Raw genomic sequence first — 27,634 nt, 5'->3', positions numbered from 1 at the left:
AGATGCAAAAGTTCACTTACGGAAAGCATAGTAACAGACCACTTGGAAAATAGAATCATCAACTGCCAATAAGTCTGTGTTCTTTAAAACCAAAAATGATGATTACCGTCTTCCAAATGCCGATGTCTGTGACGATTAAATACAATAGAGGAAACTCCTGTTGAATAGAAGGGAGAACAATGAGTACATATTTCTACGCTAACACAAGCTAGTATAGAAACATATTATTCGAAGTAGATATAAACCATACCTGATTCACGGCAAAAGATTCTCAGTAAAAGGTCTTCGGGAAGCACATTGATGATTGGTGAGTCCTTTTCACTTTTCCTACAATTACGGAAGTGAATACACGGGAAAATTCCAATTCTTAGCCTTTGGGAAACGAAATGTTCGACACCATTTTCTCAAACATTTAGCTTTTTTTTCTCATTTGCTACTACTGCATGTGAGTAGATTTGGAGAATTGCCTTTTTGTGCAGTACGAAATCCAATAAAAGTTTGAAAAACATGCCACCAGGTTGGACGAATTAAAGCAATAGAATAAGAAGCAAATAATTAAAAAAGAACCAATAATATAAATTATGAACATGATTGGAAAGAGTCGCTTGCCTTCGTATTATTGTCTCATAGCTGGAAAAGAGTCGTCGATAGGTGTAACGGCGCCGGGGGACATGGGATTTGACGGACTTGGGGCGTATGCCTGTTCAGGAAGATAACTGGAAGATTGCATGGGGACTTCCAAATTCATAGGAGCGACAGCTGGCATCGGTAATGGGGAAGAGGTCATTGCAGCATAAGGACTGAACGGAGCCTGGGCAGGCATTCCAACGGTAGGGAAAAGCGGAGCAGCAGGCACGGAAGCGGGTGAAACCTGTGAATGATAAGCTACCACGGGAGGAGGATTGAGCGATGAATTTTGGTTTCTTCCCCAAGAGAGACGGATGCGAGAATTACCTAGGGGATATCCTTGCAACTGGGCTATGGCCAGCTCTGCTGACTGATGGCTCACAAACTGCACAAAGCCGCAACCTTTTCCTGGAGGAATTTTCACATACGTGATATCACCAAAGTTCTGAAACAGCGCATGAAGGTCATTTTCGGAGACATTTTTGGAAAGGCTGCCTACAAAAACAGTAGAGTTGGTAGCATCAGGGTATTGGGGGACGGGCTGGGGCATGGGGTGCGGCATAGACTGCGAAGGATTGTAAAAACCCATGGGCTGAAGATTAAGGGGCATTAATCCAACGGGACTGATGACTTGGGCCTTGGATTTTGGAGTGGCGATTCCGACTCGAATGGGTCGATCTCCACAAATCTTTCCCTGCATTTCGGTGAGCGCGCTCTTTTGCTCGGTTTCGTCGGTGAACCGGACAAAGCCGTATCCTCGAGAATTGCGGGTGCTAGGATCCGTCATGATTTTGACGGATTTACAGGAAGGATACTCGGAGGCAAACAAGGAAAACAACATGCGTTCTGTAACGACGGGAGACAAGTCACCGACAAAAAGAGAATACTCTGGAGTTTTGGAAGAAGAACGACCGCCAATGCCTCCTCCAGAAGCCCAGTTCAGTTTGAACAACCGATTGGTGCCGGGAAGGGGTTTGCCATTATACTCCATGGCGGCTTTGGCTTCTTCATGTGTACTAAAGTCAATGAAGCAGTAACCGGAATTTAGGCCGGTGAATTTATTCTGAATCAGCTTGATAATGACGTTGTGTCCAAGAGAGGCCCAAGTTTGTTGGATAAACATTTCATTGAGCCAAGGCTCCAATTCGCCCATCCAGAGGGTTGTTTTTTCATGGGACGCGGGCTCGCTGATGACGGGAATGGAGGAAATATTGTCTTCGGAGGGACCATCCAAGGAAGAAGGATCATTGTCGCCGAAGGGCTCGAACGAGGGTTCGCGGTCAAAGAACCCATTTTCGGGCTTAGTGGACAGATCCTGTGGAGTGCGCTTCATAGTAGGACTTGGACTGTCTTGTATGCGAGGAGTCGTGGAAGGATTCTCAAAGCTGGGTTCGGGGACCGATCCTTGTTCAGATTGGACGGAAGTCATCTAAGAGAAATTCAATACAGGAAACCAGTAACAAGAGAAGAAAGTTTAAGATTAAAAAATATCACAGAAAGGAAAAAATTCAGTGAAGAGAAATAGGCCTAAGCAAAGGGATAGAAGGAGGGATCAGTAGCAAGTATAGAGAATACAACAAGCGTGGAACTAGTAGAACCAATAAAAGAAGTTTTGAACCAAGGAAACGGAAAATTATACAAGCCGACAAGAGGTCTTTCAAGTGGAACGTACAAGTCAACAAAATCGGTCACTTGGAAAGCAACAAGAAAAGCTAGTAAGTCAATAAAGAAGTCTTGAAGGAAAAAAATAAAATTAAATGGTAATTCCTTCTGGGTGGCTTGGTAAATTGGAAATGCAACGTAAAAAAAAAAAAGAATCCTCGTTCGGCAATTGCAAAACCTTCAAAACAAACAAATAAAAAATAAAAATAAAAATAAAAAACAAAGAAAAGAGAACAATCAATTCCACCAGCGAAAGAGGGTTTCGTTGAAATTCAAGGTCAAGAAACTGGCCGTAATGATCCTCTTGCGATCTCTATCAAGAAGCCCAACAAAGTGTTGCAAGTAGTGGGAGAGAGAGGAATGGGCTGGTACGTTGAGCGAGTGCTCACAAGAACAAGGAAAAAAGTGGAAAAGAAAAGCGACAAAGGTCTCCCCTTGGAAGTCAAAGAAGTCAAAGAAGAAGAAGGGAAAAAGGAAAAAAGGAAGACTTTTTAAGAATTCGAATTTGAATTCACCTGGATCAGTAAGCAAGGACGGTAAGGTACCACGGCAAGAAGGGCTCGATAAATGATATCAAGAATCAAAAGACACTATCGCTTTGATAATAAAACGAAATGGAAAGCAAAGGAGAGTGAAGTTTCAATTCGAAATCACCAGCGAAAACCAGGAAAAAGAATTGAAGAATGCGACGACGATGACAACGACGACGACGACTACAATGGATGAGTGAATCGATGGGTTCTAGAAAAAAGCTAAAGGAAACCCGTTAAAATTAATTTTGATTTACAAATCCAATTATTTGCAATTAATGGTAAAAGAAATTCCTCTGAAATGTCCCAAAAAGAAGCAATTTGTATTAAGCGCCGATTCTCCAAAAGGCAAAGTGGAAGATTGCATGTATGGGTAAGGGAAGAAAGGAATAAAGTGAGAAAGAGATCGGAGATCTGTCTGCGGAAATCAATACATAATATGTTTTTCATACATTCGTAAAAACCAAAAGCATGTATTTATCTACATAAAATCGCATACTGGTTTTTCCCCGTGTGGGGTTGCTTCGTTTTTTCATGAGCTTATTCATGTCCATTGAAAGTTGGGTTCGTTTAGAGATTACAAGTAACCCAAGTGTTAAGCAAAAGGAAAAGCAAGAACTCTGGACGAAAACCATTTTTCAAACGTGAATCAAAATCTCTTTTCCTTCCTTCTTTTTCACTACCCTGCTTGTCTTCCAGACGTCTACTGCAAAGCTAAATCGACTGTCCAGCCCTTCTCTCCTTCCATTTTTTCTATGACGAAAAATGCGAAATTTACGCAACAGGAACCACTGGGCGACAGACAGTGTCGCACTATCGCAAGAATTTGTGCGCCTTTTTTTAATCTTTTCTTGTTTCTTTCTTTGTCTGGAAATCATCTGTACCACGTCAACTTGCTTAAATAATCCGACTGCGCTCTTCACCTTGCACTTTTCAAGCACCGATCAAAGTACCGATTCCTTTTAACAGTACAAAATAATTATCCTTATGAATATGCTTTTATATTGCATCTAATATGAAAAGTCAGTATGTCCGAGTGGTTAAGGAGTTAGACTCGAATTCCACCATTCGAGGCATCTAATGGGCTCTGCCCGCGCAGGTTCAAATCCTGCTGCTGACGGTATAAATGTGCGCGGTAGGAGAGTGGAACTCCGACGGGCTCATAACCCGTAGGTCCCAGGATCGAAACCTGGCCGCGCAATTCTTTTTTTTATTCTTTATTTTGTTGCATAAAATTCATTGTTTCTCTTTTCTTGTTAATGATGGTTTACTGCGTTTCGTCGTGTTTTAAACGTACTTAATCTTTTTTTAGAGTAGCTTCAATGTCTTGTTTTCGGTAAAAGCATATGCTTCTATCGATTACCCTTATAGGAAACCTCAATACAAGCATATGACACTACTCTAGCAACGATATTTTTCCTTCCTTCACGTATCTTAGCCCGCAAAGGACGAGACCGGCGCTTGGATATTGTCGGAAACCTCGAATTTTTTTTGTTTTCTTGAAACTTGTTCGAATTTTATGGAAAAAAGTAAGGCTTTTTCTTGTGTGGATCCAAATCTATGTAATCATTTCCCTCCATGCCTTAAAGATGCCAAACATCACTTTTCATCCACCAATTCAGAATCCAACCCAAATCCCTTTTCTTCTCTCTCCAACGGGAACGCGCCTGCTTTACAAGATTTCGATTTCCAGAGAAAACTTGCTTTTTTGAATCGAAAACGCCAACTCGACCGTGCTGTCCCATCGCAACCTCCCATGGATCCTCGTCCTCTGTTTGCCTCTCCTTCCCACGACGACAAGGATGCCAATTCAAAATTGTCAGCATTTTCTCCGCGTTTGCCTCCCGTAGACCCTCTTCCCTTTGGCGAACGAGAAGACATCAAGAAAGAAGGCACTACTCCCCTTCCTTCCTACGCTTCAGCTGCTTCCCATGAGCAAAAACAACCGCAACGTGAGAAGGATGATCCAATTATCGTCATCAGTGACTCTGAAGAAGACGAGAAACCATCTATTGTTGAATCTACGCCTGTCGTGAAGGATGAAAAGCAAGCCGTTCCCACCTCCCCATACGATATTCCCAACGAGGTAATTGAAACCGGCTACAAACGCCCACGGCTGCATTCCAACGACAACAAAGACCATATGCTTGATGTCAAGCCTTCTTGGACTGGAACCTCTGGAAGCGCTCCCCAGTCCATCTTGTGGGATGGGGGAACCAATGAAAATCCCATTTCCCTCACCGACGATGAAGACGAAGCTCACTTTAATCAACTCCTCGCCGATGCTTCTGTAAGCATGGATGCTCCTCATCATCAGCTACCCTTCTATTCTGACTCTTCCACTTCCTTTCCCGATCTTCCCAATCCTTCTTCGTTTCAAGCTTTTCCGCCCCAGCATCCATGGGGTGTTCCTCCTCCTCCTTTGGTTCTGCATCAACCCCATCTTTTCCAAGACCACACGTCTTTGACCCAGAAAGAACAGCTAAAAGAGCTTTTCAAAGACTTAGACGATCAGCTCGAAAGCTTTCCGCAAGCTCGCGAAGGGACACCAGCTGGCTTGGTGCCTGTGCTTATGGAGCACCAAAAGGAGGGATTGGCCTGGCTTAAGAAAATGGAAGAAAGTACTAAAAGGGGTGGCGTCCTTGCTGACGATATGGGTTTGGGTAAAACAGTACAAATACTGGCATTGCTGGTATCCAGGCCTTCCAACGATCCCAAGACCAAGACAACTTTGATTGTCGCTCCCGTGGCCTTGATCCAACAATGGCGCAGAGAAATCATTGCAAAAATAAAACCTTCTATGCGTCCAAGCATATACGTACACCATGGTCAATTAAAGAAACACAGATCAGCTGAAGAACTTACGAATTACGACGTCGTCCTAACTACTTATAATGTGATCGCTTATGAGTATCGACACCGAATGGCTTACGAACAGAGTTTAGCGGAAGGTGCACCTATTGAAAAATTTGAACATCTACCTTTTTTCGAAGCCAATTGGTATCGCGTTGTTTTGGATGAAGCTCAGACAATAAAAAACAGAAATACCCTTTCTGCCAGAGGTTGTTGCTTACTGCAATCTACCCTTCGATGGTGTCTCAGTGGTACGCCTATGCAAAATGGTATAGAAGAATTTTATAGTTTGGTCAAGTTTTTAAGGATCCAACCTTATTGCGATTGGTCCCATTTTTCAAGAGACTTTGCTGGTCGACTAAACCAAGAATCTGATTCATCCAGAGCTATGAAGCGCTTTCGTGGGCTAATCAAGGCTGTTTTACTTCGCCGAACAAAGACTACGAAAATTGACGGGAAGCCTATTCTTACACTTCCTCCGAAAACCGTGCGAAAGGAAGAATCTGCTTTATCAAAGCCTGAGATGGAGTTTTATAATGCTTTACAAGCAGGTGCTCAAATTCAAATGAGAAAGTATATGCAAGAGGGTACCGTCACAACTCATTACGGAAGCATTTTAGTCTTGCTACTTCGACTTCGACAAGCTTGTTGTCATCCTTGGTTACTGGTAGCAAGACAAACGACCGATGATGATAATGATAGTTTTCAAAAAGAGGCCAGAAGTTTATATAATAAGCTTTCGGGTGAAGCTCTAAATCGTTTGAAGACTACCGAAATGTTGCGATGCTCTGTATGCCAAGACTATGTTTTGGATCTTCAAATTATTATTCCATGTGGCCATTTCGTTTGCCGTGAGTGTTTGAGTCATCTCATCACGTCTAGTGAAGTTGCGGCTCAGAGAGATGCTACGGAAGAAGCAAACCCAAAATGTACTATTTGCTTTGAGTACATAGTCCCAGATAACTTTATAAGCTACAATCTTTTTCGGCGTTTTGCTGGAATGACACCCATCATAGGCTCGGATAATAAATTGAAAACTGATCGACTTGCTGAATTATTGCCGCAGGGATATAATAATATTTTGGAGAATCGCGAACTAGGAATGAATATTTTTACGAACCCCTACAACTGGATTACGTCTACCAAAATTGACAAAGCCGTGGGCGAAATAACTTCTATCTTAAAAGAACATCCGCAAGACAAAATTTTAGTGTTCTCTCAATTTGTCTCATTCTTAGAATTGTTCACTGTTCCACTTCAGCAGAATAACGTTCAGTTCATACACTATCATGGTGGACTAAGTCCTACCGCTCGAAATGAAGCTATCTTGCAATTCGAAACCGATACAAACAGCAGCGTGCTATTGATTTCATTGAAGGCAGGAAATGTTGGACTAAATTTAACGTGTGCTAATCACGTACTTGTTTTGGACCCATTCTGGAATCCTTATATTGAAGAGCAAGCTATTGATCGCGCACATCGAATCGGTCAGAGTAAGCCCGTTAATGTTTTAAAGATTACAGTGAATAATACAGTGGAAGAGCGAGTACTTGCTTTGCAGGAGAAAAAAAGAGAATTAATTGATAGCGCGTTAGGCGAGAAGGGCTTACGGGAAATTTCACGCTTAAACACAAAGGAGCTGGCCTTCTTGTTTGGTATGTAATATTTTTTTCCTTGTGAATTATGGATTTGTACAGTATAGATCGAATATATGACTTTAATAATTTTCCTTCATTAAAAGTTCAGTAGAAAGATAGCAATGAGTACGGTATGTTAGTAAACCTTTTAATCATTAATTTCTGCGAAAGCAATATTATCTTCTGTTGCGTTTAGTAAACTGTGAACTACAGCTTTGCCGTGCCCAATACGCAAAATACAACTTGAACCAGCGAATGTAACATCTCTTTCCTGGCCCCAACGATTAGCAATTAGAAGAGTACAATCCTTTTCCATGTCAACTAAAGGAGACAGTCTGGCCACCCAATATTTAACATTCATTAAATCTGGCTGAGGAACCGTTAAGCAATCTGAGTCACAGAGCAACCAGGCCATACTTAAAGCAATAAGTGGAGGCATTTGTTTTTTTGAATTCAATATTGAGCTCTCTTTCATCATTTGGTCCTTAATGAAATTGGCATATTCAAATTTCTCAAAAGGTGCAGTGAAGTCCTTGGGATTAATATCCATGCAGATAGCCATTGAAATAGGACCCAATTCTGGTAGGGAATCATCATACATAAATCCTTTTCCTTCTGTTGCCCAAGTTTTATCGGTGTCATAGAGGAAATGCTTTTGATATATCCTCAGTAGTTTCGCCTGGGGGGAAACCAAAGCTGTGCTGTTATAATAAGACGTTTGATCATCAAATTTTTGAATCTCTGGAAACCCAATAATAGTATAACAGCGATACTGCTCAGCTACACTTTTAGCGAACGACAAACTAGGGCTTTTCTCGTTTTTGACATCTTCCAGAAATGGCTCTATCTCAGAGCTGTTTTTGAAATTGTAGCCTATAGCGTCAATATATGCAAGTCTTTTGAATCATTGAGTTTTGTTATACCTGACAAAACCAATTCTGGAAAAACTAGCAAATCCACTGAACGAAGATGCTCTTCGTTTTTTTTCAAGAGCGAAAACAGTTTTTCAACGTTATTTTGTATTTTACCAATTGTTGGATTAAATTGCACACAGCCATATTTCATCGCGGTTAAGGCAATTTTGCAAAGATGTTATATGACTACGTTTATGCTATATTTTCAAGTAATAGTAGAGATATGAATTTGAAATAGCCTTTAATAGTAAGGAGAGCTTTCCAAAATTTTGGTTATAGTGAAATTTAGTACTAGTTAAGCATATTCAATATACTTTGAGATTTATTGCTAAGTAATGTTGATGACTTCGTGAACACCAATGCTAGTTTGTATTATCAAGAAAACGAAGAATTTATTTTCATTACTCTATTCTTCTGAAGTACAATGCTTACAATCCAGCAGTGAAAGAATTAATGATACATTAATAAAAAACTTTTATTATCAGGCGTATTATGAAACCAAGTACCCAATTTTTTTACCCAAAACAAAATATAAAAATTATACAAAGAGTTCGTTTATGCATTTTGCAATAACAGGTTAATAAACTCGATAAGAAATCGTATACCTCGAGAACCCATTTCCAAATATTTGGTAAAAACTCGTGTGAGAAAATATTAATTAGACACTTTTCTAAAGTCCAAAAATTGAAACCAATTTTAAGTTAAATAATCTTGAAGGGATTCATTTTCACCGAGACAATCATCAACGACACGGACCAGTTCTGTTGTTGCAGCCTCGACCTGTTCATCGTCGTCCTCCATAATCTCAGCTATAAATGGAATGGATTGTGGAAGCGTAGAAACCCATTGTTCGGTCAATCGTCCATACAATTGAGTCTCGATTTGAATGGCCAAAACGCGAACATCCGTATTTTCAGACCGAAGGTGTTGCAAAAGTGGAGTATTAATGGCTTTAAAGTTCTCGCTAGAAGATGCGACGTTCGCAAGCTCAGCAATAGCTTTAATCAATATTTTGTTGTCCAGCAAAGGAGCATAATGAACTTGTTCTATTAGAACAGGTACAAGCAAATTGAAACGAGCAGGTACCGTCCAAAATTCCTCTGTGTCATTTTCGAATGCGACGGCCATACTGCTAATGACCAAGTGACGAAGTTCACTGTTCGTGTCCTTAGATGACAAGATGTCAACTGTGCTATCTAAAACGTAAGCGTAATAATTGGTTACAATTGATTTTAAAGTATCCAAAAACGTTGTCAAAAAATTATAAAAAAATGTTTGGCGTGAAACAATGCCTGACGGGTCACTTTCACGCAAATCTTCCATTGCCCAAGATTGTAAGCGTAGAAACAAAGGCCTAAAAGTTGTATCGCTCAATTTCATAACGAACTTGAGGAAAACATTTACGGCTTTTGTTTCCACGTTATCCACGTCCTCTGCGAAGAACAAAGAGCGTCGGCTATCGAAAGAATCAAGGAAAAATCTAAAGATAGACTTGTAAACAGTGCCGACCGCTGCTCTTGTGGAATTTTGCAACGTCATTTCAATTAATTCAAGGAGACGAAGAGCTGCAGTAGATCCTAGTTTAGTACATTCAGTCCAAGCAGAGAGGATGGATTTAATTAAATGACGAGTGGGAACATAATTAGCAATAGTATCAAATAGCAATTCACCAATTGAATCTTGCCCGAACGCGCGATCGGAAGCCAATGCAGCTTTGATTGTAGGTTCGGCATAGCTAGCACTGAACTCTGGAATAACCTTGAATAAGTCAATCATCATTGAGAAACAGGCCAGTTCTAGAAGATCTCCTTCGGAATCGTTTTTGGCGCCGAATAACAGTGAAAGAACACTCTCCATAATATCGGCCAAATAGGGCAATATTCTAGCACCTAACGTATTTGATAATACGGTTATACAAACGATTGAGGAAACTTGAACGTCTTTTGCTTTGCTCTTCAAACCATAAGGACCAGATACAACCTCAATGGCAGATTCGAATAATTCTGGGTTTTTCTTAAAACGTTTGGCCATGTCAGAAAGACAGTCCATTGCTAGTTGCACAGTTTCTTCATCTTTACCATTGGATATGTTATATGTAACATCAGGTACCAAAGCGGTTAATGAAGAAACCTTAGCACCCCGTTGCACACGCTGCTGCAAAACACCCAAAGCTTTACGGCGAAGCAAAGTACGCTTGTCATGAAGCAACTTGGCAAGAGCTGCACAGAATGACTTTTCAGGAAGAAGAGCAACAAGATTGCGAAGAGCTGTATAAACGTAATCAACTTCCTGGTCAGACTTCACAATGTCACCCAGTTCAAGCAAAATCTCTAATGACTTGAACAAGTCTGACTCGATAAGTTTAAACTGCTCAACATCTGATTCGATAATTCGAGCAAGATCGGACTCGAAATTTCTTGCCTTGCAAACGATCGTCGTAAGCTCAAGTAATTTAAGACGCAATGTTCCAATAGTATTGACATCAAGTTCCATGGGCAGTTGCTCTAATTTTACACTAGTTACGGGTTTTCCGTTACTTTGAGTAGCGGTTTGTGCTTTGAGAGACTCAAGACAGGTTTGAGAGCATTGGTTGATAGTACGAATGCGATCAACAGGTGAAATGCTTTGAGCTAATGCCAAACAGAAGTCTTGAACGATCTTAGCTTGAGAAGGTTTAGCGGCAACGGCCTTTTCAGCGAATTGGATGAGAATAACGGACATAAACTTGTGAGTTCCGATCGTTTGTAAAAGCATCCGATATAATCGAAGACGGCGATGCTGAGGAATGTGAGGAAACGCGTTAACGAAGCATGAAATCAACAGTGAAGAATCGAAATCACTTGAAAGTTTAACCAAAGCAGAAATAACGGTTTTAATTGTCTGTTCAATGACATGAATCGAAAACGCATCATCGCGGGATAAAACTGTAGTTCCCATGAAAGTGAATATGGGCATAACTCCATGCAAAACTACTTCCGGAGCAGCATGAGAAAGTCCACTAACAAGTAGCAAAGCTTTATTCTGAATTTGGGGATTGTTCGAAGATCTAATACAGCCCACTAATGTATCGATTCTGATAGAGGGAGACAGTTCTTTGACGGGAGCAGCACAAACCATATCATACAGAAGACCAAGCAATAACTGAAGCAAATAGTTGGCCGAGACAATATGGTCCTTTAAACTGATAACTTGATTAAGGATGTCAAACAAAGGAACAATTAAATAACGATGGCTTGCAGCAGTCTTAGTTTCGAGAAGTTCCAAAACACGAGTCACTTTTCGTAATTCAAAAGCAGATATTCCTTCTTTACCACGTGTCCGTTTAGAGGATGCACCATTCTTACTACTAAATTGAATTTTTTCGAGCAGTTTTTGGAACACATAAGAAGGGATATTGAGAGCATCCAAAGTATCAATAAAATACGAAGGTTGGTCTTCAGATTCAATCAAAGTGCGAACCAACTCTAAATATTGTGGGTCCTTTAACTTTTCTTGCAAAGTGACTAAATGCTTGCAAGCAGCCTGAGATAACGCTGACTCCGTCTTAACCAATGCCAACATAGAAGCAAAGTAATGTTGATCAAAAACTTTAACGATTGCTTCAGCCTCTTTTGTAGTGACTTGCTTTGCTTGCTCAATGTTATTGGGTTCTGAAAGATTAGTCAGTTTAGGAGACAGAAGATGCTGCTTCATGTCGTTAACCTTTCCATGAACATGATGCAGAACTTCCAACAGGAAAACACGGATCTCTGTAAATTGACTACTATACGCATGCGATGTCAAAAAAGAGGTGACAGCCAGTTTAACAGATAAGTCCTTGCTCTTCTTCTCGGCATACAAATTTTCTCCAATATAAGAGAAGACATAACTATTGTCCAAAGTAAGTTCGGAAAAGCGACTAAGGATATAATCTGTACAGAAAACCCGAATTTCTTCGAAACTTAACCATTTGAAGTTTTCAAACTCGGGATCGTTCAGCCCATATACATCTGATATACTCTTCTCGGTTGAACGAGGAATTGCTGATATGATTGAAAGTGCTTTGGATCTGATTTTGGGCGAAGCATGAGTCAAGGCATAAAGAGCTGTAGGCAAAAGAGCCTGGAAATCGGTATTCACCTGAGAACCAATGATGTTTTCCATACTCGCTAAAGCCATGGCAGCGGTTTCTTCTTCCCCAAAAATAATACAAGAAGTCAAAAAAGGAATCTTCTTACTGAACTTGGATAGTAAGTTATTGAAATAGCTTGCATCGACAGACGTTACATCATTAGCCAAAGAGATGCACATAGTATAATCAGCGGGTTCTTCAAACGAATCAATCTTAGCACGTAAGGCTCGTTTGTCAGCTTTTGTGGAAACCTTTGAGTCTTCAGCTTTAGGTTGTCCAACAACGCCAGTTGTTGGAACATCCTTGGTAACGTTTTTCTCTTTCATATCTACATTACTAATAACCCGGCGATAACTTTGCAATGTGGGATATTCCGATTGCAACGAAATTGTCGAGAGCAATATTTTAGCCTGCTCAAAGGAAATATGAAGATGTGAGAACGAATTGTCTAATAAATGAAGAAGCTCACGTTTATTAGATTTTTTAGTTTTGAGTAAAGTCAACCAATAAATTGTAAACAATTTATCCAAGCGATGCTTTTGATTTAATTCCAAAAGCAATTTGGAAGAGCCATAAGCTTCCAAACGGTCAGCCCATTCTTGTTGAAATTCTACTGCACCCTGGTGGGTCTGTAACAAATGACCTATACAAATCAAAGCTTGACGGATATTATCGGCAGTAATACGAAGCGTGATGGCGTCTAAAAGAGGAGGAATAATTGAAACATGTAAAGGAAAAGAAACGGCAAGCGCAGATAAGCACATAAATCCAGAAATCTGAAAACTGGTGCTCGCCGGATAGCTGACGGCGTAAGATATGTACAAGAATAGACGATCCATGATAATATTGGAGTCAACGTTAGAAGACGACCATGAAACCATGGATTCTAAAAAGACACCAGCCCAAAATCGAGCAAGAATCGGGTACATCGTATTCGACTCTGCAGAAGCTTGGGCGAATTGCGCAAACATCGACAGCAAATCTTTGTCACGAATTATAGCATGCACTACGTCGGCTCGTGACAGCGCAACACGCATTTCTATAGCGGGTTTCAAAAAAAGCATGGGTCTTGAATTTGGTTTTGAGCATGCCAAGACCCGTGCAAAAAAAGGATGATCGTGATAAGGGAAAAAGGTGAGCAAAAACTCATCAGCGATATACTCTTGAATGCTAAAACGGCGAATTAACCATTCTAGCACCTTCAAGGTAGTTTTGTACGTAAAGAAAGGAGCCAAGAGTCGCAGCAAATGAACGCACTCCTTATTTAATTTTTCGTTTTCAGCTTTATCCAATGTCAATCTATCGACGTGAACGGATTGTTCACCTAATAAAGTTTTTTCATAATGTAACAAACGAGGTTCACGAACCGCCAACTCATGAAAACCACTTACTGCTGTAACATAGATTTCTTCCAAATCCATATCAGCAGCAACTTTGGGCTCGTATAATAACGACGGTGCCCGCCGAATCTTACCAGCTTTCAGAACATTGTCGTTCTGTACTTGCTGTAGCTGCTTCTGAAGAGAAGAAGCCATTTTCACGTTATTCACGCTCTCTAGAATTGCTACTGCGGCCTTTGTTACCGTTTTGGCAAAGGATAGGTGTAAAATTCCACTAGCTGTTTTTTTCGTACCAATTTCTTTTAGAAGGTAGCAAAACTGAGTGTTTGCACTAAATAACTTTACAGTACTACACCGCATTTCGGATACATATCTCCCATTTTGTTATCGTTTTATCACTTTGTAAAATTACATCGCTATTCTCTTAACTCAAGTCACTATAAGCAGCACCATCCTGAAAAGAGCATTCCTTTCATATTCCGTGTTCTTTGCTCATTTCGCAAGGATTACTGGAATTGCTGTTTTTTTTTCTTCTTTTTTGGGAGTCCCTTCTACACTATCATGGAAATTGATCAACCTATACAAGCAGGTCCTGTAAAAGATGAAAATTTCATTACAAAATATCAGGATGCTGGTGCTGTCGTGAGTAAAGCTTTCCATAAACTTGCTCCTCTTTTTGTTCCTGGTGCTTCGGTGCGTGAAATATGTGGTTTAGGCGACCAATTCATCGAAGAAATGGTAAGTGAAATGAATTGGCCATGAGAGAACATTGGGAAAACGACCATCAAAAGAAACATTATTTTTATTACTGTTTCTTTTATATGGAAGAGATCAGTTGATGCCGTCGTTATGATTCAAGTGAAGAAAAAGCTTGACACTATCAGCGCCTGCGTCGAAATCTTCTCATCTAATGGTCTTTTTTGTTCATGCACGATGTCGTTATGGATTTCTAACACGTCTAGGTTGCTTCTATGTACAAATCAAAGCGATATGAAAAAGGTTTGGCTGAACCCACTAGCGTTTGTGTCAATAATTGTGCCTTCAATTATTCTCCAGGTCCTGAAACATTGGTCAACAATGTTGAGAACTGCTACCGTCTCCAAATTGGTGATGTAACAAAAGTGTAAGTAAAAATGATTCATATGGCATTCATGAATACTGACAGCTTAATTTTTTAGTGCAATGGCTTGTCACATCGATGGTTACACTGCTAGTATTTGTCACACTGTGGTGGTAACACCTCCACCTCAACCCGGAATGGGTCCTTACATTGGGCCTGGGGCTGATGCTATCTGCGCTGCTCATTTTGCTACCAAAAGTGTCGCGAATATGATTTCCACTGTGGATCCTTCAAATCCTGTTACGGGTCCCAGGTTGCGTAAGCTTGTTGAAGACATCGCTGCTCAATATCACGTTCATGTTGCTCCAGGATCTCGCATTCGCCGTATTGACAGATATCTTGTTGGACAGATAACTGTTGATCGACTGGAGGAAGGAAAGGACGCAAAGGCTGCAGTTGAATGGCCTGCACCAGAAGAAGAAGAGGAGGAGGCTCAGAAGGGTTCTACGGATCCCTTGGATCCTGCTGGTGATTTGCTGGCAGATTTGGACAACTGGCATGTTATGCCGAAAGAAGCATGGATTATCGATATTTCTATGTCTTCTAAACCAGTTGACCACCTTAGAGAGCATCCAGATTTGAAACCTACGGTTTACATACATGATGTTAATGTTTCTTATATGTTAAAATTAAAGGCTTCTCGAGCTTTACTCTCTGAAATAAAGGAGAAGAAATCCGTTTACCCCTTTCATATCCGTTCTTTAACTACGGAACGAAACCTGTTAGGTTTGAAGGAATTGGTGGACAGACACATTGTTGTGTCCCATCCCGTGATGGTTGCTTCTCCTTCTACACTTATTGCACGTGAGGAATTAACAGTCATTGCTAAGCCTAATACTTCTGCCGATTTATTCTGCCTAACTATCCCAACTCCTCCTAGTTATGTTAAGAGTGACTTTTCTTTAATTGAAGGAACAGATGCATACATGTTTGGCGAAGGTATGCAAAGTCGTGTAAAGATGGTTTCGCTGGAATAGACGGAAATATGGATGCTTCGTTGAAACAAAAAGAAAAACTTATAAAAAAGTTGAAAAGGTTGACTTTTTTGGTTTATGAAGATTTTGTTGGGATCAATAAAATAGAGGTTTACTTGGTTGAAGAATATGTGGTAAAAGAAAAAAGGAAGTAACCTATTGTCAATGTGTAAATGAAAACAAAGATAACATATCAAACTGTGTAATTATGTACGTAAAAAGTCATGAATCTTCTTCAATGATTCATTTATTAGAAGTTTAGCATTCGCTCGTCTGTACATTTTTTATGGACAAAAAAATAAAAAGCAAAAATAAAATAATACGGGTAGGGGAATTAACCAAAAAGAGGAAAGATCGTATCAAAAGCAACTACCTGTGTCCAGTCCTAAGCCTTATATATGTTTTAAAATGGGTGCTCCTTGATGTATTCTATAAGAGATTTGATGGTGATCATTTTAATTCCCCATTGGGAACAGAATCGTGCACAATCGTCAAAACGAGACATTAGTCCATCCTCATCACGAACGAGCTCACAGATAGCAGCGGCGGGAGGTAGGCCTGCAAGTTTGCACAAATCAACGGCAGCTTCTGTGTGACCATCACGAGCCAAAACACCGCCTTCTCGAGCTCTTAAGGGCACGACATGGCCTGGTCGATTAAAGGCTTTAGGATTCTTTAACTGTGGGTTGGCCAATTGTCTGGTCGTGAGTGCACGATCATGCGCAGAAATTCCAGTAGTGACTCCTTCGGTAAAGTCGACTGTTACTGCATATGCTGTTCGCATTCTTTCTTCGTTGTGCTCAACCATCATAGGGATATCTAGTTCGTTCAAACGTTCACCAGTCATAGGAACACACACATAGCCACTATTCAATTAAAGTCAATAAGATGTCCGTAACACGAATTTTTTTGCATTACCTTGAATGTCGAACAAGAAACGCCATTTGTTCTGTTGTAAGATTCGCGCCTGCGATAATTAAGTCACCTTCATTTTCGCGTGTTTCATCATCCAAAACGACGAGAAACTTTCCGTTCTCTACACTCTCTGTTAAAATTAAATGAAAATTTTGAAACAACTATCATACTGAAGTCTTGAATTGCTTCTTCAATGGATGAAAGCATCTTTGTAAATGGTAAGATGGAAACACCCGCATACCTAGCTAGTTCAGGAAAGAATGAAATAGTGAGCGTGTGCGAGATGGGATGATTAGTAAATAAAACAAAAACAAGAAAAAAAGGAAAAAAAAAAAAAAAAAAAAAAGATGAAAGATGAAAGAAAGAAGAAGAAATAAAATTGAAATTGAAATCCATTCATTGAGCCAACTTATGAAATCCCATTTTCAAAAGTGTATATCCTAAAAAAAAAAATTAATAGAAAAGCTAATAGGTCATCAATGATATCTACTTCAAATGAGTTCTATATTGCATTTTATCCAGTTGTATATTTTCTTAATTAAATTCTTTTTTGATCAATACATTTCAAAACTACATAAAAAGGTTCTAATCTTGAAAGCTCTTATTATTGCTATTTTCTTCATTTATTAATTGTTTATTTATTACGGTACAGGTATGTTATTCGTAATAATGTATAACAAGATTTAAGAATACGGTATTTGGTGAAAATACTAGCACAAGGATTTGGACTCTGTGCTTTTCTCTTGTAAATAAATGACAATTCCGTGTCGAAATTGAATTAATATGCTGAAAAAAAAAAGAATCCATTTACCTTTTGAAGAACGATGTCGCCTTTGATCATCCCAGCTTCGGCGACATATTTTATCAGATATCTAGGGTATACAAAGTACCAATATTCATATGTAATAAACGTACCATGTAGCTCCTTAATAAATAAAAAAAAGTAATGATTCCATTTACAGAAACGGCTTTTATTTCAATTTACAGTTGCTGCAAATATCATTTGATATGCAAACTTATATAGTTATAAAAAAAAAGTTGAATCCTATGATAAACAGGGACTTGAAAATGCAAACACTACAGATAGCATAAACACGTAGTCTTTTGCTCCTGTTTGACTGAATGAGACGAAACGAATTATAGCCAACCGTCATGAATGAATTGATATGCATATAAAAAACCTTAAACTATTTTTAACTTGGAAAAGTTACTGTTCTATTATGTTGTTTTCTTTCTGCCTCGACGACTGGGCGCCGAGGTAGATGATCCTGCATCTGCCTTGGGCTTCCTTGTTGTTTTCGCCGGTTTTTTGGGGACAGAAATAAATTTGTCCTTACTCAAATCCGTATCGTCTTCTTCTTTTTCACTTTCAGCTTCGACAACTTCATCCTCAGCTTCAAGAGCATCTTCCACATCTGGCACTTCTGGAGCGCGTGAACCTTTCGTGGGAAGAACATCGCTTGAACCGATAAAAGCAACTGGATGATTCGAAGAGTTATACTTTCTCGTAAATGCAGACTTGACAGTTGTAGGTACTCCTTTCATCAATTGCTCACCGACATCGGCGGGCAAGACAACTTCCATAATTGCGTCAAAATCATCACGGTTCAAGAAGTATTCATCCATTAGTTGAATAATATCAGGAATTGCTTCTCCTTGGTCTCTAGATAAGCGCATTGCTAATGACTCATACAATATTGGAATATAATGTTGTCGAACTTCCAAAGAATTGGCAGACACCTTTAGACGCATATGAAGCTGAATTTCACGAAGCACTCTGTTAAGCTTGTTCGTTTTGGAATTATTTCCTAACCAAGAGGTAAATTTAATCTGTCTGGATCCAGATCCAGCAACGAATGATGCTGGTCTTACACACGATAACAAAGCATGTGTTGGCATCAATGACCAGTGCTGTTGCGGGCCATGGATCATGCTATCGACAAGATCGGAATCAGAAAAAGATTCAGCGGCTTTGGAGATCAATTCCAAATGCTTCAAGTTTGCCATTTTCGGTGGCTCTTGCCGAGTTCGATCAGGGGTTGTACTGAGATAATTTTCTTGTACCATTAAATAAGAAATTTCATGATCATTAAAGTACAATTCCAATTTATCATTAATCGTAGCTTTACTTGAAGGATGATATAATCCGCCATGCAAATATCGACTGCAGATATCCCAAGGCTTCATCACAATGTGTTTTTCAGCTTGCTTTACAGCTGACTGACTATTTTGAACGTTCATTTCCTTACTTCCTAACCTCCAAGTGGAAAGCAAATTGACAATTTGACGCATATCAGACGACGTCCCCTGAACAAGCATATCCACCGCTTGAGGTGAAAGCTTCAATCCCTCACGATATGCTATCGACATGACTCTGGAACGCAGCGAATTAGCATCGGGACGTCGAAAACGCAAATCAAAAGTCGTCCGATCAAGAGGTTTTAATTTTGGATGTGATCTATCATTGCACACACAAATAATAGGAACCTTGGTATTTTTTATAAGGACATTCAGTTGGCCCACACCACCACGATCACCAGAAGACATGCCATCAATTTCGTCCATGATTAAAACCAAGCGCGATTTGGATTGATCAACTGGCACATACGCGGAGGAAAAATAACCAGCCAGGGAATGGCTATCAGTCACTCCTTGTAATTGCTCATCTAGTAGACGCTTACTTCGGGTATCACTAGCATTAAATTCCAAAATATCGAATCCTTCCAGATTAGCTACTAAATGTGCTGCAGTAGTTTTACCAATTCCTGGAGGTCCTGATAACAACACAGCTTTGTATAAACCTAAACCATCAGGACCCGGCTTACGAAAATTAGATTTCAAGTTCTTGGGCCAGTCCTGTAACCATTTTTGCAACTTGAGCACTACACCTTTATTACCACATATGTCCTTCAAAGAGGTAGGAGCGTACTTTGTCGTCCATAACTGATTAGTAGGCTGTACTTTTTGAGCAGCGGTATCTGGAGCAAGCCTGGCTGCAGTTTCACGAATTTTCACGTCTTCTTGTTCACGCTTTACTTGAGCAGCTTGAGCGGCTGCTCCAGAGCCACCTAATGGGGGAAGAGTCTTGAGTAAATAAAAAAGACCATCCTCATTTATCGCTGGAATTTTATGATGTTTTATCGTTTCGACTTTACGGGGACCGGCATTCTCGCCCAAAAGAATAAAGTCTGTCTTATTCGAAGGCGAACCGGTCACTTTTCCACCGTATTGTTTTACTATATCGGTTGCTTCTTGACGGGTCAAAGTTTCTAGAATGCCTGTAATTACGAAGCTTAGACCTGAAAGACAATTATCATTTCCTGTAGGAATAGCCTTTGATCCTGGGGCTTGTGTAGTGTCGGCACGATCATAAAAACCACCAGGAGCCATAACACCAATGGAATCGATATCAATCAGAGGCACAGACTGCATAATCTTTGTAGCCTCAGGAGAAAACCTAGGAAGATTTTTAAGCTTTACATTTGACTTCTTCGGGACAGGAGGAGCCGCGGGTTCTGGGACTTCTGGCGTTTCTGAAATGCTAGGAGGAAGGGCGCGACGGGTTCGTTTAGTTGCAGGAGCTGAAGGAAGCTCATTTTCTTCTTCTTTTACCTCTTTCGAAGATTCCAAGTGTGGAGAGGAAGTCTTACCCACTCGCGAGGAAGTTCTTGGTACAGATACGACTGGCGACGAAATTGGGCGATCATTAGCAAGAACGTCAGAAGAATCCTCTATAGGAATATCAGGCTTTTTATCAACTGTGCTAAAAAAGTATAAGTTAGCAAAAAGTGCGTTTTCAACATGGCAAGGCAAGGAAGAATGCGTACGTCTCAGGTTCAGTTGCTGACGGAGCAGCATTTACTTTTTGTCTAATTTTGGTTAGAAAAGGATGGGAGGCATAAGAAGAGACAAGAAAAACTCAGTGTACCTTTTTTGAGTTGATGGACTATTTTCCTTTGCGGAACCATTGGAAGCCGGACGAGAATCAACGTCTGTAGACTCATCGTCAGAAACAACAACACGTTTCTTCTTTTGTGAATGGTTTGCGCTTGAAGAATCGTTCTAAAAGAAGGGTAAGCTTCATCCAATGGATCTGAAAAAGGTGAAACCGCGTACTTGGGGAGCTGCGGGTTGTTTTTTTTGCTTATTTCCACCGCCGAAAAAGCTTCGAATGTCAGAATTATTCATTCTGACAAGAATATAAATACAGCGCAATCTTACAAGTCGTAAATATTGACAATTTGTACAAACATTTGCTCTACCTAGTTCTCCTAAGTCTTTTCGGGCTTTGGGATACGCAGCTTGCACTACGGTAAATGGTTGCGGAGGAGGACTGGACTATGGAAATTGAGATTACGATATGGAGCGATGAGTGGAAAAGGAGACCTTGGAATGGGACTATGGAATCACCCATCGACGGTTAGGATTACTAGAAAACAAGCAAATCCGAGTGTAGAGCATTGGCAGAAATGCCATTGATTAGAAACGTTTATTGAAAGAAAGGTTTTGCTAATTCCAGTGTACAGAAGTTTTGGCGAGAGACGGTTAAACTCGGACTGTTTACATATCGACCTACGTTTGCAAGGTGAAAAACAATACCAGTTGTGGGAGAAAAAGAACATGTCGAAATGCCAAGTCGAAATTAAATGCTTGTCGGATGTGGTACAGGTGGGAGAAACGTTTGACTGTATCGTAAAAATCACCAATTCGAAAACAGCGCAGAGTGCATTGCAACTGCTGCTGTGTTATGCGTCCATACATGGAGAGATGTATTTGGATCCTACGTTGGTGCGTGTATCGGAATTTGAAAATGTACAACGCCAAGGATTACTGAACAAGCGGACCATGAGTGGTTTAGTGCATATCCCAAAAGCGTCTACGGGTCATTCAGTTTCGAATGCGCTTAGCGGAATGTTTGGAACCTTGCTAGGATTGAACCAAGCTAGCACGTTGAGTGAAGCTTCGGAACAACAAGAAGAGAATGCGACACCTGTGTACATGACTCGTCCGGACATTTTAGGAGTGGACATGGTATTAGCACCTGGGGAAAGCAAATGGTTCCGTATGCAAAGGAAGATTCCACTAAAGACGGTTCCATCGTACAAAGGAGTGGCCTTTGAGTTTCAGCACAAATTAGTGGTGGGAGCACAGTTCCCGGACAATAATGCGTGTGTGGAATACGAATTTGGACTCAACTTTTTACCAAACAGCAAGCAAAGGCCGGATTTACCGCTAGGAAAGTTTAGCCAGGTACCTGTTGCGGGTCCGGACGTGTTTGCCGACGTGCATAAACCGATCTTTGACTTTGAGCCCGCCAAAGTGAAGGAGCAAATAGACGAGACTTGGATGCAGGAGGAGCGGGACGATTCCGGAAATGGAAAAAAGAAATTAGAGCAATTCTTAGCTACGTTAATGAACGTGGAGGGAAGCGCATACGCAGGAGAAGGAGAAGACGAGCGGGAGAAGAAGGGGAAAGAGGAAGCAGAAAGCAAGGAAGAGGAGAGAGAAGAAGAAAAAGAGAAGGAAAGGTCGGGCTTGTTGAGAAGAAAAGAAACGCCTGGACGGATGACGACAAGATATGAAATAGCGAATCAACAAAAGCTAGTGTGTCGAATTTTGTTCAACAAGTCAAAGTATGTAGCGGGAGAAATGATGCTATTGGAAGTGAATGAGATGGGAGGAGCGATTCGACAATTGCATGTACAGTTGGAAAGTGTAGAGCGAATTGTACCGAAGATTCGCATGCGGAACAGCACAAACACAGAAAGAGTGACGCGAAGGATATGGACGAAATTGACGCGGTGCGTGTACGGATTAGACAACTTTAGTTGCACGATGAGCATTCCGGAAGAATGTCCGACGACATTTGAGACACAGCAATTTGGGGTGGAACATTTTCTGCGGATCGAATTTTTGCGCGATACGAGTGAGCGAGAAAGATTCGTGAGGACGAGTCCCCGAGATTCCAAGGAGACGATGGAGAAGGATTCGGAAAGTATTTCGACCCAAAAGAGGAATGGATTGCACGAGGAAGATCCAGAGAAGGAAAGAGGAGAGCAAGAAAGGAAAGGGCAAACTAGATCGTCTGCAGAGGCATCTACAAAAACGTCTACAGAGAGTGGACATCATAGTACGGCTTCAATTACGAATGCTCGTGAGATGAGAATTGAGCATGCGCCTGCTGTATTTCCAGCCGAGACGATTCAATGCTGTTTGCCTGCTCGAATTGAGCATTGCTTTTTGTAGATGAGATGGAGATACAATCTAGTTACGACGATAGTCTTTATTAATTTATTTCTACCCTTTTCATTATTCTTTCCTTTCCTTCCCTCTGCCCTCTGCCCTCTGCCCTCTGCCCTCTGCCCTCTCTCTGCCCTCTCTCTGCCTGCTCCTTCCAGTCGCATTCCAGTCGCAGCGCAGCAAGAGTCGCGCCTCGATGAAAGGGATTGCCCCACAGTGGAAATCCAAAGCGTGATGTCATTTGTTTTTGTCCGTTCGAAGGTTCTCTTGTCGAAAACTTTGTCACTCGGGTAGGGTTCGACACGTTCCAACCAAAGATTCGGATAGTGCTTATTGGATGCCTGAATTTTTCCTCCTTCCAACAAATAACAACCTTTAAGTAACATGTACTTCTGACAAAACCTTACAACTTGGAATTGCATCATTTTGAGGATGACATCATTGAAAGCGGAGATGGAGAAAAGTTGTTCCTTTTATTGCATGCAGGTGACATCATACCCCGATAAAGGGAAAGGCAAGCTCCTGATTTGCGAATGCTTATGAAGCAGGCAATTGGAGACAAAATGTAAAAGAGAGAGAGAGAGAGAGGAAGGAAGGAATCAACAATGATGGCGAATGAAGAAAAGTAGAGGCTTAAGCTGTTGATTCAGATGCGAATTTGAATGTACTGCATGGTTAAGTCGTACGGGATGTGTGTCTCCTTTTTTAAAAAAGTCCATCCATGGCCATGGCTTGTGCTGTAGTTCTGCCAACCTTTTTCTTTCCGTAGCTGCCCATTGGCTGACGTTGATTGGACCACCATGATGGATCGCCTCTTTGCTTCCATCCGATCGGTAAACTCTCGATCCATAGATTTGTCCAAACTTGCGCATCCACAAAGCCCCCTCTTGCCGCTCTCCCTTTCCTTACTCATGATCCTCTGATGCCGATCTGGACAAAACCGACGTTTACTGCATGATGCTTATATATACCTAAGCTTCACTCATTGTTTCGGTTCTTCCCTTATTTCGCATCAAATTGAACCTCCGTTATCGTCTATAACACACTCTCGTTCTCTTTCGTTCCCTTGTGATACGGAGCTCGCTTTTCTTGTTTTTCTTGTTTTTATTTCGCATTTTTCATTTTCTTTTGTGTGAGTGTGAGTGTGATATTCTATTTTTTTTTGTTATTTTCACGAATCTTTTTCGCCTTTTTTTTTGTGTGTGTCCAACTCGTTGGCCTTGATTTTGATACCATTTTTCAATCGGTTTCGCAGCGGTTGTCTTGTGTGTGTGAACCATTGAGTAGTCTGAAGGATTCAGTTCAGTTCAGTTCAATTCAGTTTTTCTACAATTCTTGATTGAGGAATTTTCTTTGCACTTTTTTTCCTACTCTCCCTTGACGCCTCTCATGCCGACTTCTCACCTTCCCTCGGGAGCCTCTCCCTCCCAAAACCCCCAGTCTATTCCCGGCATGGTTCCTATTTCGGCTCCTGGTGTCCCTGCTGGTCTTTCCAATCCCGTCCAAAAAGCCATGACCTCTGAAAGTCATCCAGCATCGTTTCCAACCTACCCAACGTATTACCCTTCTGCAATGCCCCCCAATACCATGTCCCATCCCGCTCATATTCCCCGTGCTTCCTTGCATCCTATGCTCTCGCAGCAACACCAACTTCCTCCTCCGCCGCCCCAGCCCTCTTCCCAGCCTGCCCAACAACAAGCTGCTTCTACCTCTCTCCATCAATCTTCCCCCTCCATCCTCCCTCCCTCCCAGCATAATCCCCAAAATATGCCCATGCATCCTTCCTATCCCGACGCCATGATGCATTTACAACACGTTGTTTCTTCTCAGCAATATCGTCAACTTCCTCCCTCCGTCTTCGCTGCTCCCCCGGATCAACAAGCTTCTCAAATGCAGCGTCTAATGCCTGTTCAACAAGTCCCCGTTCCTTCTCCCCAATATCTTCCTCATTTCCTTCAACAGCAACAGCAACAACAACAACAGCAACAGCGATCCATGCATCCCCCTGCCAACGCCACTGCTACTCCTCCCAATGCTGTCTCCTCCAAACCTCCCATGTCCACAATTGTTTCTCAAAACGGTACCTACTACTCCATCCCTTCCGTCCCCCATCATGCCCAAAATCCTGCAGCCATGGGCGTCCCTCCCCAACCAGACTCTTCTGCAGTAGTGAATCCACCAGCACCCACTCCTTCTGTCGTCCCTCCCACTCATCCCATCAACCAAATGCCTTCCAATGCACCCAACGCTCCATCCTCGCTTCCCCTTCATGTCAGTGCTTCCCCTTCTGTCAACCCCAATCCTCAACCGCCTCCTTCCGTTCCCCTGCCCTCTCACCCTCCTCCTCCTTCTTCAACTACACAGGCAAACGTTATGCCTTCCAATGCTCCCGAATCGGTCCGGAAACTTATTTCGCTTAATGAAGAGGCCTGGCTACAAATCGGTCACCTTGCTGAACTGTACGATGACTCCGATAAAGCTCTTACAGCCTACGAGGCTGCTCTTCGTCAAAATCCTTATTCTATTCCTGCCATGCTTCAAGTCGCTACCCTTTTAAGGAACCGTGAACAGTTCCTCCTCGCCATTGAATATTACCAAACCATCCTTGACCTTGATCCCAAACAGGGTGAAATTTGGAGCGCTTTGGGCCATTGCTACTTGATGCGCGATGATTTATCTCGTGCCTACTCTGCTTACCGCCAGGCCTTATATCATTTGAAGGATCCTAAAAATCCAAAGCTTTGGTACGGTATAGGTATTTTGTACGACCGCTATGGTTCCCACGAGCACGCCGAGGAAGCCTTTACGCAGTGTCTCCGCATGGACCCCAATTTCGAAAAGGTGAATGAAATTTACTTCCGCCTCGGTATCATTTACAAGCAGCAACACAAGTTTGCTCAATCTCTTGAATTGTTTCGCTATATTTTGAATCACCCTCCTAAACCTCTTACTGTTTTGGACATTTATTTCCAAATCGGACATGTTTATGAGCAGCAAAAGGAGTACAAACTTGCAAAGGAGGCTTACGAACGTGTTTTGGCCGAGACTCCCAACCACGCAAAAGTACTGCAGCAATTGGGCTGGCTTTGCCATCAACAGTCTTCTTCTTTCACAAATCAAGATTTGGCGATTCAGTATCTTACCAAATCTTTGGAGGCCGACGACACAGATGCGCAATCTTGGTATTTGATTGGTCGTTGCTATGTCGCCCAGCAAAAATACAATAAAGCTTATGAGGCATATCAGCAAGCTGTTTACCGTGATGGAAGAAACCCCACTTTCTGGTGCTCCATTGGTGTTTTGTATTACCAAATTAACCAATACCAGGATGCTTTGGATGCTTACTCCCGTGCAATCCGCTTAAATCCTTACATTTCGGAAGTATGGTACGATTTGGGTACCTTGTACGAGAGTTGCCATAACCAAATTAGCGATGCTTTGGATGCATACCAGCGTGCCGCTGAATTAGATCCCGCCAATCCTCACATCCGTGCTAGATTGCAATTGTTGCGTGGTTCTAGCACCGATCAACACAAGCTCGCTACTTCAGCGGCTCCACCTGCCGTTACAAATCAAAATCCTAAATTTGTAGGACAACCTGGTTCTGTATATCCCGGTGGATTGCCTGCTCCTCCCACTCCTTCTAATTGGCAAGTTCCTCAACTTTCCGCACAATCCCAGGCAATGACTCAACCACAGACATTGACTCAACCTCAATCACAGCCTTTCTTTCCTCAAGCCTACGCTAGTAATGTGGCGCTTCCAAACGGTGTTCAGCATGCATACTCGGGTGCAGTACCACAACAATCCCCTGGCACTGTTTCCACAGTAGGATCTGTCACTAATCAGCCATCACCTACTCACCAGAGTACTCAGCAAACGAATGCAGCTCCACCAGTAGTTCCTACTTTTATGCCCAATCGCAGCAGGCCATCCATTAGCGGCGCACCTGCTTCAAAGTCACCGCAAATCAAGAGCTCAGATCAGCCGCACTCTCGACATGATTCTTTCACGACAATTGTTGGACAACAAGAAAGAAGCAATTCCATATCTAGTCGACCTAAAGATATTAAAGGTGCAATTTCTACTTTTGAACAGAGGGAAAGACACACCGGATCACCAAAAGATACGCCAAAGAAACCTGATGTTTATGTGGCACCTCCAATTGAGTCTTCTAGAAGTGTTACTGCCGATTTAGATCAAAGTGCGGGAAGCCAAGAGATCTCACAAGAAGTGCCAGTTGAAAAGAGCAACAAACGACAACTCCCGTCTAACGAAAAGAGAACTGAGGAAGTTCCTCCTGAACTTCCATCCTCTGATGAAGGCGTGAAAAGACAAAAAGTAATTGCAGATGAAGCACGGGATAACGACAATAAAGCAAATAAGGAGGAAGTATCTCCCAGGTCTAGCCCTGTTGAGCCTATCGAAGAAGCCAAGGCTGATCAACAATCGGAAAGGCAAAATGGTTCAGAAGAACGCAGTCAAAGTATAGAAAGCCCTGTTCCTGAGGCAAAAGATAAATCCCGTAGCCCGAAACAGACAGCTCGTACATTGGATGTTGATGAGGATTATGATGGTGAAGAAGAAGTCGACAAAGATGCACATTAAAGTACCGTTTCGATCGCAAAGATGGTCAAAAATGGGGCAGCTGGACGAAATTTGCCATTGGTGTCTTTTTAATATATTACAAGCTAGACTCGTTAGAATGAAG

General features: G+C 41.5%; 9 protein-coding genes and 2 non-coding genes across 11 annotated transcripts; 6 read left to right on the top strand and 5 right to left on the bottom strand.

Annotated features, from left to right (window-relative positions):
* Positions 1-616: 616 nt before the first annotated feature.
* Positions 617-2,056, bottom strand: cxr1 (splicing factor Cxr1; the record flags this gene model as incomplete). Its single annotated transcript, XM_056179357.1, has 1 exon — positions 617-2,056. The coding sequence occupies one exon, from the start codon at positions 2,054-2,056 to the stop codon at positions 617-619; it is 1,440 nt and encodes a 479-aa protein (XP_056036233.1).
* Positions 2,057-3,841: 1,785 nt separating this feature from the next.
* Positions 3,842-3,939, top strand: SOMG_20020. Its single transcript is given in 2 exon segments — positions 3,842-3,878; positions 3,895-3,939. It is a non-coding gene; the product is annotated as a tRNA-Ser (tRNA).
* A 9-nt stretch (positions 3,940-3,948) lies between these two features.
* SOMG_20019 lies at positions 3,949-4,020 on the top strand. The gene has a single exon. It is a non-coding gene; the product is annotated as a tRNA-Met (tRNA).
* Positions 4,021-4,338: 318 nt separating this feature from the next.
* On the top strand, positions 4,339-7,335 carry rrp2 (DNA translocase/ SUMO-targeted ubiquitin ligase E3; the record flags this gene model as incomplete). The annotated part of the gene is made up of 1 exon (XM_056179356.1): positions 4,339-7,335. One exon carries the CDS (start codon positions 4,339-4,341, stop codon positions 7,333-7,335), a length of 2,997 nt encoding a protein of 998 aa, XP_056036232.1.
* Positions 7,336-7,457: 122 nt separating this feature from the next.
* nta1 (protein N-terminal amidase Nta1) lies at positions 7,458-8,374 on the bottom strand (the record flags this gene model as incomplete). The annotated part of the gene is made up of 2 exons (XM_056179355.1): positions 7,458-8,182; positions 8,233-8,374. 2 exons carry the CDS (start codon positions 8,372-8,374, stop codon positions 7,458-7,460), a joined length of 867 nt encoding a protein of 288 aa, XP_056036235.1.
* Positions 8,375-8,919: 545 nt separating this feature from the next.
* utp10 (U3 snoRNP-associated protein Utp10) lies at positions 8,920-13,869 on the bottom strand (the record flags this gene model as incomplete). The annotated part of the gene is made up of 1 exon (XM_056179354.1): positions 8,920-13,869. One exon carries the CDS (start codon positions 13,867-13,869, stop codon positions 8,920-8,922), a length of 4,950 nt encoding a protein of 1,649 aa, XP_056036234.1.
* Positions 13,870-14,235: 366 nt separating this feature from the next.
* Positions 14,236-15,771, top strand: arx1 (ribosomal export complex protein Arx1, peptidase family; the record flags this gene model as incomplete). The annotated part of the gene is made up of 3 exons (XM_056179353.1): positions 14,236-14,412; positions 14,637-14,797; positions 14,853-15,771. The coding sequence occupies 3 exons, from the start codon at positions 14,236-14,238 to the stop codon at positions 15,769-15,771; spliced, it is 1,257 nt and encodes a 418-aa protein (XP_056036766.1).
* Positions 15,772-16,171: 400 nt separating this feature from the next.
* Positions 16,172-16,890, bottom strand: rib3 (3,4-dihydroxy-2-butanone 4-phosphate synthase Rib3; the record flags this gene model as incomplete). The annotated part of the gene is made up of 3 exons (XM_056179352.1): positions 16,172-16,634; positions 16,687-16,804; positions 16,854-16,890. 3 exons carry the CDS (start codon positions 16,888-16,890, stop codon positions 16,172-16,174), a joined length of 618 nt encoding a protein of 205 aa, XP_056036767.1.
* Positions 16,891-17,901: 1,011 nt separating this feature from the next.
* On the bottom strand, positions 17,902-20,871 carry rfc1 (DNA replication factor C complex subunit Rfc1; the record flags this gene model as incomplete). Its single annotated transcript, XM_056179351.1, has 4 exons — positions 17,902-20,446; positions 20,511-20,552; positions 20,612-20,745; positions 20,800-20,871. The coding sequence occupies 4 exons, from the start codon at positions 20,869-20,871 to the stop codon at positions 17,902-17,904; spliced, it is 2,793 nt and encodes a 930-aa protein (XP_056036757.1).
* A 432-nt stretch (positions 20,872-21,303) lies between these two features.
* rgp1 (Rab-specific(Ryh1/Ypt6) Ric1-Rgp1 guanyl-nucleotide exchange factor subunit Rgp1/Sat1) lies at positions 21,304-22,929 on the top strand (the record flags this gene model as incomplete). Its single annotated transcript, XM_056179350.1, has 1 exon — positions 21,304-22,929. The coding sequence occupies one exon, from the start codon at positions 21,304-21,306 to the stop codon at positions 22,927-22,929; it is 1,626 nt and encodes a 541-aa protein (XP_056036758.1).
* Positions 22,930-24,312: 1,383 nt separating this feature from the next.
* ssn6 (transcriptional corepressor Ssn6) lies at positions 24,313-27,531 on the top strand (the record flags this gene model as incomplete). The annotated part of the gene is made up of 1 exon (XM_056179349.1): positions 24,313-27,531. One exon carries the CDS (start codon positions 24,313-24,315, stop codon positions 27,529-27,531), a length of 3,219 nt encoding a protein of 1,072 aa, XP_056036759.1.
* Positions 27,532-27,634: the final 103 nt, after the last annotated feature.

This window comes from Schizosaccharomyces osmophilus, chromosome 1 (assembly GCF_027921745.1).
Source record: "Schizosaccharomyces osmophilus chromosome 1, complete sequence".
NCBI classification, from domain to species: domain Eukaryota; kingdom Fungi; phylum Ascomycota; class Schizosaccharomycetes; order Schizosaccharomycetales; family Schizosaccharomycetaceae; genus Schizosaccharomyces; species Schizosaccharomyces osmophilus.
Note: the sequence above shows the minus strand (reverse complement) of the source record. Positions and strands in the feature narration are given on the sequence as shown.